The 13,686-nt window shown below is 36.4% G+C and overlaps 1 protein-coding gene across 10 annotated transcripts in view; it reads left to right on the top strand.

The window, feature by feature from the left end:
* KCNK2 (potassium two pore domain channel subfamily K member 2) overlaps positions 1 to 13,686 on the top strand; it is a 458,301-nt gene that overhangs the window by 394,892 nt on the left and 49,723 nt on the right. For all 10 annotated transcript variants that reach the window (NM_001435098.1, NM_001315815.2, XM_084974435.1 and 7 more), the window contains 1 exon segment: positions 3,754 to 3,893. In NM_001435098.1, the coding sequence (NP_001422027.1) occupies positions 3,754 to 3,893 (140 nt within the window).

Below are 13,686 nucleotides of genomic sequence, written 5' to 3'. Positions count from 1 at the left end.
TCTATAGTAAAACAGGAATACTTACTGTTGGAATTTCAGGGAACTAATTCAAGTGTTTTACCCCTGAGTTCTAAACAGACTGTAGGAATGATGGTAATTGGAAATATCAGCTTAATTACTGAGCAGCTGGAGATGGGGCTTACATCTATGGCCAAATGGTCTTACTAATAGTCTTGTCCTGAATCAATGGAAATATGAGGAGTGGGATACAGCTTCCCACTACACCTACCCCCCTCAGGGCTTTAGGATGGAATGATTTCATTTTGGTAGGCCTTCAGTAAGTCTTAGCTTTCACTCCTCACTCTTAATCAGAGTTTGAATATTTTGTCAGGCAGCTGCAATGAGCATAAAGCCTGGGTTTCGTAGGACTACCAGGCTGAAGCAAAAGAACCTCCCCAGATCTATGCTCTCCCCTCAAACCAACAACCCTTTGGGACCAGGTGGGAAAGGGATTGTTGCCAGCAAATGTTTAGGAAACCCATCTGAGGAGAGAATGGGTTTCTAGGATACTGCCAGAATGAATCTTTCCTGGGCTAGATGAGCTTTGCCTCAGCTGATTTCCTTATTTATGTGTCAAGGAGAATTCCAGAGAAAAATGGCTCCATCTAAAACATCATATGAGAGTCAGAAAGAGACTTATTTTAACTACTTTGAAAAGTTTATAAGATTCCCAGAACCTTGGTGCCTCCCCCCCTCTTTGCTATTTTGGTTGCCATCTGCCTGCTCTCCTGTAATGATTAGCCAGAAGGCTCTTAAAGTGGAAAGAACTTGTGTGCTTATTTTCAGTGGCAACAAAGAAAACAGCAGTGAGGTGCCAAGTCGGTGAGGAACCCAGCAGGGGCGAGTGGGCTGTAGCATCCCACAGGCCACATCTCAGAAGTCTGGGAAAGAAAAAAAAAATGATGGAGTGATGGAGTGGAGATGGGGGTAGAGGGTACAAAGGGAAAAAAATTGAGGGCAGAGAAGTTAGCCTAGGTCCTTAACAACCAAGAGACCCATGTACAGAATTCTTGAATGTTCTAGACGAAAATTTGTCCTTGAGGCAATATACTTAAAAGACTTTTTTAATTTAAAAATAAAACTGACAATTTTTAAGCAAATTATCTTTACATACAGATATCTGAATTGGGTTAAGATTCTTGAATCAAGTGAATTGAATAATGTGACAATTAGTTCTTAAAATCTTAGGTATCAGAAGGTGAAAAGGATTTGCAGGCATCCAATATATACCAGCTTTTCCTGGATCATTTGACTGCCAGTGTTTCATCTTGGGAGTGGCAATTGGGGATGGGAAAACATCCCCCATTGCACCCTACCCCAGGCTTAGAATCCACTAAAACTCGTGGGATGAACATTTTACCCAAATATAGACCTTTGGTGATTAAGTTAATTTACTCTTTTCAAACTGTGACATCCTGTTTATAAGAAGGAAGACTTATAAAAAGTCATCTTGAGCATGAACTAACTTCTAAAATCAACATTTTGCTGAACTTATGTAGTAAGGGAGTCGCAACTATTTGGATGAAGATTTTCTGGTTTTGAAAGAGAAAGTACTTGGGGAAAAAATGTCATTTTGGTTTCACTGAAATGGAAACATTTAAAAAGTGGAATTTGCTAGCGAGCCTATCATGTAACTAATTTCCACACACATTTCTCAAGTCACTTCTGTAAATCTGTAATGCTGCTTTCCCTGTGGGCCAAATCTTAACCATCATAAGATGCATTTAGCCTCTGTCATCCTTCCCAGAAATGATATTTTTAAAAATTCTGCATAGGTAAAATTTTTACAGTATTTGGAAGATATATTATTGACATTGTAAACTGAATCTTGAAAATTATTATTTGCCCCCAAAGAAAGTGGAACTTGCATCTGTTTGTATTGTTCGCCTGGTAGAAAAATGTTCTCTGTTCACTTTGACCCTTAAATATTTGAAAATGTCCTGTGGGCAACTCACAGTCTAATTGAGGAAGAGTAATGTTACATTCAACGTTTTGTATTTGACTCTCAATATATACTTGCTATGTATTAGCCATTCTTCTTAATGTATGGGTTGAATATTTGTGAATTTAGAGTATCCACAACCCCTGTTTAGGTATCTCCAGGTCTCTGAGCTCTTCTGCCCTGTTAAGCGTTAGATCTGTATTTAAGGAGCCTACTGACTGTCTCACTTGTTAAGTCCCAGTTTGAATTACTTCTCTTTTTATGGGTCGCCCTTCCTTCCCTTTTTTTTCTTATTCAGTTGCTGGAACCATCTCCCACTGAGGGTTTCTGGTCATCCTGAAGCCCTTTTTTTCACTTGTCATGCCAGCTATTGGTCATCAGTCCCTGAAGATTCTGCCTCTAAAATGTCTCTTCTTTCCATTCCAGCCTAACTAAGGCACAGTAATCTCTTAGCTAACTCAGAACAAACTTTCTCATGGGGCTTTGCCTGTCAATCCTTCCTTTCCTGTTGCTAGATCTTTCTGTGCACACAGTCAAGCGAATCTGCCTGTAAACTTGTGCCTCCTCCCCGCTGCTTTAGCAACAAGTCTTAACAACATGGCACAACTTACGTTTTCTAGAGTCCTCTATTCTACCTGTCTGGTCCCTTGACCCCTTCCAAATGTTGCTTTAGCCATTACTAAAGGTCCTTTGACTATCCCACCTTTTTACACTGAACCTTTCTCCGTTTTGATCCTCATGATTTAAGACTCACTTTCTGTCTTCTTTGCCCTTTTGGAGGTGAACATCATTTATTCTCTGTCCTCTCATAGTACTTTTTATTCTTCTTTGCTGTCACTTGATATACCCCATTATGGTTCATTATTTGTGTGAGGCTTTCTCAGGTTAAATTATGAATTTCTCAAGAGAGAGACTTGCTTCTCTGTCGTGGAAAAAAAAAATCACTGTTTCAGTGTTTGAAGCTTAATAAGCACCCCAATAATATGTGCTGAAGTTGGGAGGTACCAAAATATATTAAAATCCTCATAGGTGTAGTTACTGTACCAAATGAATGGAAAAGTAACAAAGATGAAAGCAGATGAGCTTTCCCAATTTTTTTTTGAGAGCTAAGGATTTAAATTTATGACATACCTGGGAGGCCCTCTGAAAAGTCAGAGAATAATGACTGGTACCTGTAAATTACTATTTGTTCAAATTACATCCATCAAGATATTACCTCTGGCATTTGCTGTCAACCTGTTGTATTGATGATTTTAAAAAAAAGAACTGCTTTTTTCCAGGTTGACTTTAAATTGATTGGGTTGCATGGATTGATTGGTTAGCATGAATTGAGGGACCATGAAATTAAGATAGTAAGATTTAAATGCATACCAAAAAAAGCATCATCTCTGTCTCCTACTTATTGCAGTAGAGATGGAAAGAGAAACTAATATACATGGAATAATTAAGTGCTAGACTAGTTGAGATTGATTGTAATAAACAGAAATGAAACATAGGACAAGGAAAAATTGTTATTACTCGGGGAACTAATGAAAAGTCTTAAGAATTTATTTACATCTGAAACAAATATAATATTGTAAAATAGCTATACTTTGATAAGAAGAAGAACTTCTTTAACTGGTTCTTGAAAAATAGATAAGGATTACATGAGTGCAGACCTGGAATTCTAAATGAAGAAAATAACATGGATCAACTGACAAGAGTTCTGTATTTTGAAAGCCCAGATTTAGTTCATAATTTTAGCAGGTGTCTATGTTGTTTACTTTTATGAATATGAAGGTGTTTTGTTCCACTGTGTTTTTCTCTCACAGGTGGATCAGATATTGAATATCTAGACTTCTATAAGCCTGTTGTGTGGTTCTGGATCCTTGTAGGCCTTGCTTACTTTGCTGCTGTCCTGAGTATGATTGGAGACTGGCTCCGAGTGATATCAAAAAAGACAAAAGAAGAGGTAAGTATTAATAAATGTGCAAAAACTCTCTTACTAAGCTAATTCACTAAAGGTTATTTTTCATGTTTTTAGCATTTATATTTTTAAATATTTAAACATTGCTTTCAAATGTTAATGTGTATCTTTGGTGTGAATTTGCTGTATGAGACGATCGTATGAATTATAATCTGTTCACTTCACAAAAAATGACTCAACATCTCTATGTGCCAGATGATATCCTGGTGCTGAGGGGGATGTATACATAAGAAAGATGCAGTTAATACATTTTCTTCATTATTTATTTAAATTTTTTATTTCGTGTTTATTAGAGTACAGTTGATTTACAGTGTTGTGTCAGTGTATGACTGGATCTTCATTATTTCTTTTCCTTTTATTTCTCTATTTCTTCAAGGACACAGAGGAAATTTTACTCCATAGAGACAGTAGAAAATATTTGCGTCAAGATATCACTAGCATGAAAAAGTGAACAGATTATATAATATTGAATTTTTATTGTATTTGTTTTCTTTTTTCTTATGTCTGTATAAGTGTATACACATGCACATGTGTACACACACACATAGTCCCCAAAGCTGTGTGTGTTAGGGCCAGTTTCCCTGTGTAATGATTTCAGCTGTTAAAAAAGAAATTTTTTTTTTTCTATTTTGCACAACTCTATATACAGAAGTGACCATTAGAATTTTGTGTCCTGAAATTTCGGAAAGTTTGAAATTTATTTTTTTTGTTTTTATTATTTATTTTTTGTTTATTTATTATTTTATTTCTAAATGAATTTATTACGTCTATAATTGCACAATGATCATTACAATCCAATTTTATTGGATTTCCATCCCCAAACCCCAACACATCCCCCCCCCCACCTCCCAGAAAGTTTGAAATTTAAATCTTAATTTTGAAATTTTTAGTGATTTGGAAATTGCATTTTGATTTTATATTGAAGGATTTAGAAGTACTGTTGTTTGAGTGTGACAGAGTAGTGTTTTGTTATGAATTCTATATTTTTTGCTTCTGGGTCTTAGCCAACTGTACTCATTTTTTTTCAGAGCTTAAAAAATCAGTAGGACCTGCAGTTGTAGTCCCCACTACTTTCCTGTATTATCCATCTATTTCGTTATCAGGTGTTCATAGGCTAGGAGACACCAGTGTCAAAATCTTTGATTGATACAATAAGCATGATTCTCTAAACATACACCCCAAAGAAACAAAATAAGACAGGAAATGATAAAATGTATTTACCTCTACACACACTTTGTTTGAAACTCATAAAGTCATGTAACTTCTTTTTAACACCCAAGGTGCCTATGGTAATGAGAAGGAGTGTAAGTTATTCAAATTTCTCCTCATAGATACCATATTTCTCAACTGGTAATTCGTATATTCAGTCTATGCGTATTAGTCTATATCTTAGTTACACTGTGAAAACAAAAAAATTATTGTAGGCAAATCAGCAAGACACCCTGATTCACCTCAGTCTTAGGCTCATTTTGTGTGTGTGTGTGTGTGTGTGAGAGAGAGAGAGAGAGAAAGTGAATGATGGCTGTTTTAAGTATGCTTTTAAGGATCTTAAGATACTGAGAGAAAAAAAGGATATTGTAACTAGGAAATATTTTGGATAACATAGCTCAAAAGAGAACTTCTACGTCTAGCCATAAACTGGCTTTCAAATGCATTTTAAAAACATAAATTTATTTTAATAAAATAAAATTTTAAACTGTATTTAAATACAGTAAAATGTTAATTTTTAATAAATATTTTTTAATAAAATAAAATTGAACAGACCATATCGCCTATGGCTGGATAGTTTTTAAAAAGTATTGTTTCCTGGAGATATATATATGTGTGTGTGTGTCTATATGTATACACATACATATATACAATAAAATGCTATGTATTATATATATATGCATATATCCATACTGGTATTATTATGGATCACGGTTGAAAAGTTTGAAAGCCACCAAGGCACAGGGGAAAGTATTATCTTTATGCTATTGGTATAATATATTTGATTAAAGTTTAAAAACCTATAGGAGTTCCCCTCGTGGCTCAGCGGAAACAAATCCAACTAGGAACCATGAGTTTGCAGGTTCAGTCCCTGGCCTCGCTCAGTGGGTTAAGGATCCAGTGTTGCCATTAGCTGTGGTGTAGGTCGCAGACACAGCTTGGATCTGATGTTGCTGTGGCTGTGGCATAGGCCAACAGCTGTAGCTTGCATTGGACTTCTAGCCTGGGAATTTGCATATGCCACTAGTGAGGCCCTAAAAAGCAAAATAAAATAAAATAAAATAGAATAAAAACCTGTATTGTTAAAAACCTGTGCTTTTTGTGATAGGATTATCTGGTACAATGCACAACAAGCACATTTCTCCAGAGTAAAGATATAATCATCTGTATTACTCTGCTTGGGCTGTCGTAATAAAATACCAGAGACTGGGTAGTTTAAATGACAGTAATTTATTTTCTCACACTTCGGGAAGCTGGCAGTCCCTGATGAAGGTGCTGGTTTCTGGTGGGGTCTCTCTTCTTCGCCGCAGGTGGCATCTTCTTGCCGTGCCTTCTCGGGGCCTTTGCTCTGCGCACATGCCCAGAGAAAGAGGAGTTCTGGAGGCTCTTCCTCTTCTTACAGGGACTCCAGTCCTGTTGGATTAGGCTCCACCCTTATGACTTCACTTAACCTTAATTACATCCTTGAAGGCTCTCTTTCCAAATATAGTCATACTGAGGGTTAGGGCTTCTACATACATGTTTTTTGAGCACTTGATTCAGGCTATAAGACAATCTTTGCAAAAAAATTTAAATTTCTGCATTAACTGTCTTATTTAATATGAAAAGCAAGTTCGTTTGCCTAGTTACGAGCGATCTTTGTGATTCTCAGCCAGAAGGATGAGATGTGTCGTTGTGTTTTCAACACTGCAAAGCAGAAAGCTATTTTCTCTTCTTACCATGAGTCTTTTGGCTTCTACCTAGCCTTTTGAGTGACAGGTACTTTCTGGTGACTGCGTCTGTGGAAAACTCGTGTGAGTAAGGGCCATGAGCAAGTTTACGTGAACCCTCTGGAGCTGCAGCTGCTCCAGAAGGTTGAGCCAGTTGCAGTGGAACTGTCACTTTGAGCAGATGTGTGTTTTCTAATTAATAATGCAATTTAGGGAAATGACAAAATTGGGTCACACATTCAACAGAGAATGTGAACAAAAAAGGGGACTGATTTATAATTGTAAAGAAAGAAAGGGAAAGGCAAGTTAAAATTTATCTGTAGATTGTCAGGGCCAAAATTTTTATAAATGAAATGCTTCTAAAATTTCTACTCCAGTGGAAAAACAGATGATACAATAATTTAAGTCTTCAAATAACTCATGAAAGGACTTAAGTAAAAACCAACTAAAGACATTCTAGTTGTCATTTTTACACACATCAACCATGGCTGGGTAACAGTTTTTCCCCATATATTCCTTATTTTCTGGACCCAAATCATTACAAATACTTCACCTTTTAAAAACCGCCTAAATGTTCAGAAGCAAGAATGATATTTATAGTTTTTAACTTCATAAGTTACTAAATATTTTTGATAGCTTGAATCCTCACCCTTAAAAACGTAACTAGTATGGAATATAAAAAATACAAAATAATATATGGTATCACATATCCAAGTGATGATACAAAAACACAAGATTTCCCCAAATAAAAAGGTTTTGGCTAATAGGAAGTATCAGTCTTATATTGGTTTTCAAAAACAAATCTTTTTAAATCATACTGCGTAAGTATAAACATAGAGCTGTAATCATATGTGGCATAATTTCTGTCTTTTATGTTAAAATATATTCCATTTCCAGTGAAGGCTAATTTTAATGAAAATATTATGTTTAGAAGTAAGGAAAAAGTTTTTGATGAACATGTTGAAATAAAACATGTTGGTGTAGCTAATCCATCTGAAATATTTGAAAGGAAATGGTTAGTTGGAATAACACTGCATAGCTTCAGAAGTGTCCCATGTAATTATAGTTGATCTGCATTCCTCAAGGAAAAGAATAATGACCTCAGTAATTTTTCCATGGAGGCATGAGTTTCTGTACAAGTGTTTATTTGTTTCATTATTTTTAAAGCTCTGATGGAGAGTAGCGTATATTGAACAGTAAGAATTAGTGTGACTAATTATCTTTTTCTCTGAAGCCATGCACCATCTTTGGAGGGAATAATGTTTCCATTTAGAAAATAAAGATTATTTATGTATTCTAAATAATGTAGTAATTCTGATATCTGAGACAGAATAAAAATAAGATGTGGCCACAAAATTCAGAAGGTAAATTCCTAAGCAAGCAGAGAATAGTTCATCCTTATTATGTGTAGGCATAACTCATTTGGCTGCTGTTGATGTGCCATAAGTTTAAAGGACCTGTGATTTCTGTGTAGTTCTTGAATTGATGTACATGTACCACCATGTTTGGGCTGTTCCTGTCCATATCTGAGACAGACACCACTACAGCCCCTATACAGCCTGCCAGTGTTCTCAGGCCACATGGCACTACCACTGGCCACCAAAGCAGCCTCGGAAAAAGGTGGGTACAAGGAATTCAAATATCTTGGGTGTTTTATGGACTTGAAATCTAATTTTTGTATTAAATTTTCCTTAAATATGGGCATTCCCATCAGGGATTAGTGGGTTAAGAACCCAGTTAGCATCCATGAGAATGCAGAGTCGATCCCTGACCTTGCTCAGGGGATTAAAGATCTGGCGTTGCCGCAAGCTGTGGCGTAGGTCACAGATGCAGCTTGGCTCCTGCTTTGCTGTGGCTGAGATGTAGGCCGGCAGCTGAAGCTCCTATTCAACCCCTAGCCTGGGAACTTCCATATGCCATGGGTGTGGTCCTAAAAAGACCAAAAAAATTTTTTTCCCTTAAATCTACCCAGATTACTGATATCTTAATTCTTCTCTTGACTTAGAGCTACATATTTTATGGTGTCCTGATGAGTGGACTGAGGTTGAATCCCTTTGTATTTTTCCTTTTATTAGACTGAAAACAAGTAGCTCCATTGTAACGTTAAAAAATAAAAACATGAAGCAAGATTTCTTTTTTTCTGTTTTGGATTGAACCGTCACTATTTATAAATTGTAACTCCCTTTTGCTTCAGGTATTTCACAGAATGTCATCTGGTAGTGGAAATTCAGAGTAATTTTTTTCCTATTCATTGGTACATAATAGGAAAATAACTTAATAGTTTTTGCCTCAAAGCATTTGATAAGTAATTTCATTTTCTTTAGCTAGAAAGTACCTTATGGGGATTTAATGCATCAAGATATAATGTTATCTCTCTCTTTTGACTGCTTTTATAATGTCATCTGTTCTGAGAATTTGTGGTAGGAATAGTGACCACTATGAACTTTGCTTTCAAAATTGTTTTTGGACTTTCTTCATCAAACTGAAGTATTGTGCTCGCCTGTATTCAGAGCTAAAATCAATCCCATTTTACAAAAATCCAACCTATTTTTGCTGAAAACACAAGCAAGTGTGTTTTCAAAGATAGCTCAACACAAATAATTTGTTTTTATTTCCTCTGTTTATGGATTTGTAAAAGAATAGTAGTCTGTGGTCAGTTGGAGCTGAAAATAGATGGAACACTCTGAAGTTTCATCATGGATTTTTTTTTTTTTTTGGTCTTTTTAAGGCTGCACCCATGGCATATGGAAGTTCCTAAGCTATCGGGTCGAATCAGAGCTGCAGCTGCTGGTTTACACCACAGCCACAGCAACACCAGATCTGACTTATACCACAGCTCATGGCAACGCCAGATCCTTGACCCATTGAGCAGGGCCAGGGATTGAACCCACATCCTCATGGATACTAGTTGGGTTTGGTATCAGTGAGCCACAATGGGAACTCCTAATCATGAATTATTTAATCATCTTTTGCAACAAAGTATGGTGACTTGTTTAGTGTTTAGTGAATGGCACCCTGATTTTAGTAAGAGAATTTAGTTCTCCCTGACTCAAATTTGATTTGAACCAAAAGAATGATTTCCAGTTAATGATATGTGTATGTGTGTACACAGATACACAAAATCTCCTGTTTCCAAACAAGAAAGAATCCCTGTTCTTCCTCCAGTAAAAGTGTTAGTCATCACTTTCATTTATTATATGTGCTATTTGTATATGTTATTTATTATACCAATGAATAGTGCTATTCATTTATTTTGTTATTTATTATACAAATAGTTTCATTTTTCTCTCTAGTCAGACAAATGGTAGGATTGCAGTTTCTCCTTCCCTTGTGATTGGTGAGCCATTGGAATAGTTCTGGCCAACAGTCATGGGGAGACTGGGAAGAAGATTTAATTGCACCTGTGTGCCCCTCAAGTGCTTATTTGCCTCTGGCACAGTGACCATAAGAATCAGTCTGGGTCCCTGAGTAACCACAGTGAGCAGAGCCTGCTGCTGACAGAATGAATGTCATGGGCATTCAGCATGATTAAGAAATTAAACTTTGTTGCTTTAAGCCACTAATATTAAGGGACTGTTTGTTCTAGGTTATAACCTCCCCTTTCCTTATTAATCCAGTTAAACAGTAAAATGCAGTTGCTGTAATTCAAGGAAAGAGTTCAATAATAATAATAATTTAGAACATTTAAATTTTCTGTGCCATACTTATATTTGGTGAGTTTTGTACTAGTTTCCAAATCTCTGATTAGATTAATTATCTGCATTTATGTTATTTAAGATAGCATATCTTTATCTTCAGCTTCACTACTAGCTTTATTAAAATAGAAGTATCAGGGTAAAAGCTGAAGTAAAACAGAGCAACCTGCTTTCTTTTGTTCCATTTCTAAAAGTTCTGTTGAAGTATAGGTGATTTACAATGTTGTAATCATTTCTGTTGTACAACACAGTGATGCAGTTATACATGTACACACATCCATTCTTTTTCAGATTCTGTTCTGTGATAGGGTATCACAGAATATGGGGTAGAATTCCCTGTGCTGTATATAGCAGGTCCCTGTTGGCCATCATTCAATATATCACAGTGTGCATATGCTAATCCCAACCCCCCCCAGTCCCTCCCTCTCTCTCCTCCACATGTCCCCTTTGATAACCATAGTTTGTTTTCAAAGTCTGTGAATCTGTTTCTGTTCTGTAAATAAGTTCATTTGTATCCTCTCACAAGATTCCACACATAAGTGATCCCATAGGATGTTCCTTTTTCACTAACTTCACTTAGTATGATCATCTCTAGCCCCATCCCTGTTGCTCCAAATGTCATTATCTCATTCTTTTTATGGCTGAGTAATATTCCATTGTATATATGTACCATATCTTCTTTATCGAGCATATATATGGGTCTTGTTTTTGTATCCATTCAGCCAGTCTGTGTCTTTTGGTTGGAGTATTTATTCCATTTACATTTAAGGTAATTATTGATATGTATATTCTCATTGCCATTTTGTGAATTGTTTTTGGATTCGTTTTTCTTGGTCTTTTTTCTTCCCTTTTGTTTTCTTCTCTTTTGGCTTGATAACTATCTTTAGTGTCACCCATGACATATGGAGGTTCCCAGGCTCGGGGTTAAATCAGAGCTACAGCTGCTAGCCTACACCACAGCTGCAGAAATGCAGGACCTGAGCCACTTCTGCCAACTACACCACAGCTCATGGCAATGCCAGATTCTTAACCCACTGAGTGAGGCCAGGGCTCAATCCTGTCACCTCATGGTTACTAGTTGGATTCATTTCTGCTGCACCACAACAGGAACTCCTGGCATTGTGTTCGGATTGCTTTTTCTTATTTGTGAATCTATTGTAGATTTTTGGTTTGCAGTTACTACGAGGTTTTGCTATAGGAGTCTGTATACATACAAGATTGTTTTAAGTTTCTGGTCTCTTTATTGTAAATAAGTTTCTGCTCTTCTCACAATTGCTGGTTTGGGTATTATATTTGTATGTGGATGATTTCCTACCTTCACTGTAGTTTGCCTTTATCAGGTGAGCCTTCTCATTGTAATTTTCTTGTTTCTGGTTGTGGACTTTCCTTTTGCGCCTGGAGAACTTCCTTTAGTATTTGTTGTAAAGCTGCTCTCGTGGTGCTGAATTCTCTTGGTTTTTGCTTGTCTGTAAAGCTTTTGATGTCTCCTTTAAATCTGAATGATACTGGATATCTTAGTCTTAAGCGACTCCATACTTGAGGACTTCTCCCTCAGGTAAGGTTTTTCCTAGTTAATAGTGGATACGTACTTATATTTCCGTGATAAACTAGCCAACCAACTAAACAAACATGCTCACCAAAACAGTCACATTTACAGTGAAGGGGGTCCCACTACAAGGATAAACTCTAGCTTATGATCCCTGAAATGTCTTTTCTTTTTTTTACCTTTAGAATTAAAATAACGGAACAAAAGCTTCTTTACATATTACAGCTGTTTATCACTACTACACGTGGTTGATCACAACCGCCCTGGTTTTACTAGTTTCGTAATATCTCCATGCCAACAAGCACTTAATTATCTTTTGAGCAAAACATTTGTATGAAATATTGCTCTAATGCTAGGTAGAAAATCAGTCATGTTGGGAAATCTCAGTAAACAAAGGAATTTATTTCCAACACTGGAAGCTATGTGTATAAATATGACTATTTTTCAAGGTCTTTCTCATAATTGCCAAGACTTGCAATATGTCAGTAGCCCCTTAAGTTTTCTGATTGCTTATATGTGAAAAGTTAAAATGTTTTTAGTGAGGGTATGTTATACCATCCAGGGTTTTACATGTACTTATATACATGCCTTGTATATACTTATATATTCATTTTTATATAAAATATATGGATATTATATATGGATATATATACACACACATTATATATTCATCTTTACTCCAATTTATGTCATTTCTACCACACTGTTGAGAGCCTGTTGGACAGGTTTAGCCTAAATATTAGTTCACTTTAAGGACTACTGTTTTATATTCAGTATACATTTCCAAATGAGCAATAAATTCTGCAAGGACAGATATAAGCAGGACAGGATAAAAATTGTTTTCCTATTTTGAAGCCACATAGACAGCAACATGCAAATCCTGTCATAAATATGGATTGATAAAAAAGCAGTATAGTCTGAGTTTGAGGATAGGAGAAATAAGGGTTTTACTGGATAGTGCTTCTGATATGCAAGTTGGGAGCTGTTATGCCACCCACAAAAGGTGCCCAGCACAAGTGGCTTTGCTCCAACAAGTACCCACTGACTGGTTTGTTCAGACAGGTTTTGGTATGTCAGTAATTTTATAGGTATTGGGAATAGAGGCATAAAAATATGACAGTATCTACCCTTAAGGAGAAATTTATAGGTAAATGAGGGTATATAATTACTAATAATTACTACAGGATAAGTACTATGGTAGAGATATCAAGATGGTACTTTGTGTGCAGTGGTGTGTAGAAATAGAATTACTAAATCTGATTGGGTGAATTGGGAAAAATTGCATAAAGAAGGGGACATCCCTGACCTGTCTTTCTTTTCCACTTTCATTCAGTCCCATCGGACTGATCTGAGGACGTATCCAGAATTGAACTCCTTCTCGTTCTCTCATCATCCTTTCCTGCTCCATCATTGGCTTACACCTTGATTTATTCCCAAAGCCTCCTAACTAGTCTCCCGGCTTCTACCTTTGCTCTGTGTAAAGTCTAAATCAACCGAGATGCCAGAATAACCCTTTGAAACAAGCCGTATTACACTTCTCTGCTTCGAAGTTTCCTAGCATCTCCCCGTTGTTCTCAGAGGAGAAGTTAAAGCCTATAAAGCAGCGTGAAGGTTCTGTA

This window comes from Sus scrofa, chromosome 9 (genome assembly GCF_054392235.1).
Source record: "Sus scrofa isolate SSC_HxYL_T2T_F1_AM1 chromosome 9, Sscrofa_HxYL_maternal_Yorkshire_Landrace_v2.0, whole genome shotgun sequence".
NCBI classification, from domain to species: Eukaryota; Metazoa; Chordata; class Mammalia; order Artiodactyla; family Suidae; genus Sus; species Sus scrofa.
The sequence above is the reverse complement of the archived record's forward strand: the minus strand, read 5'-3'. Positions and strand labels throughout refer to the sequence as shown.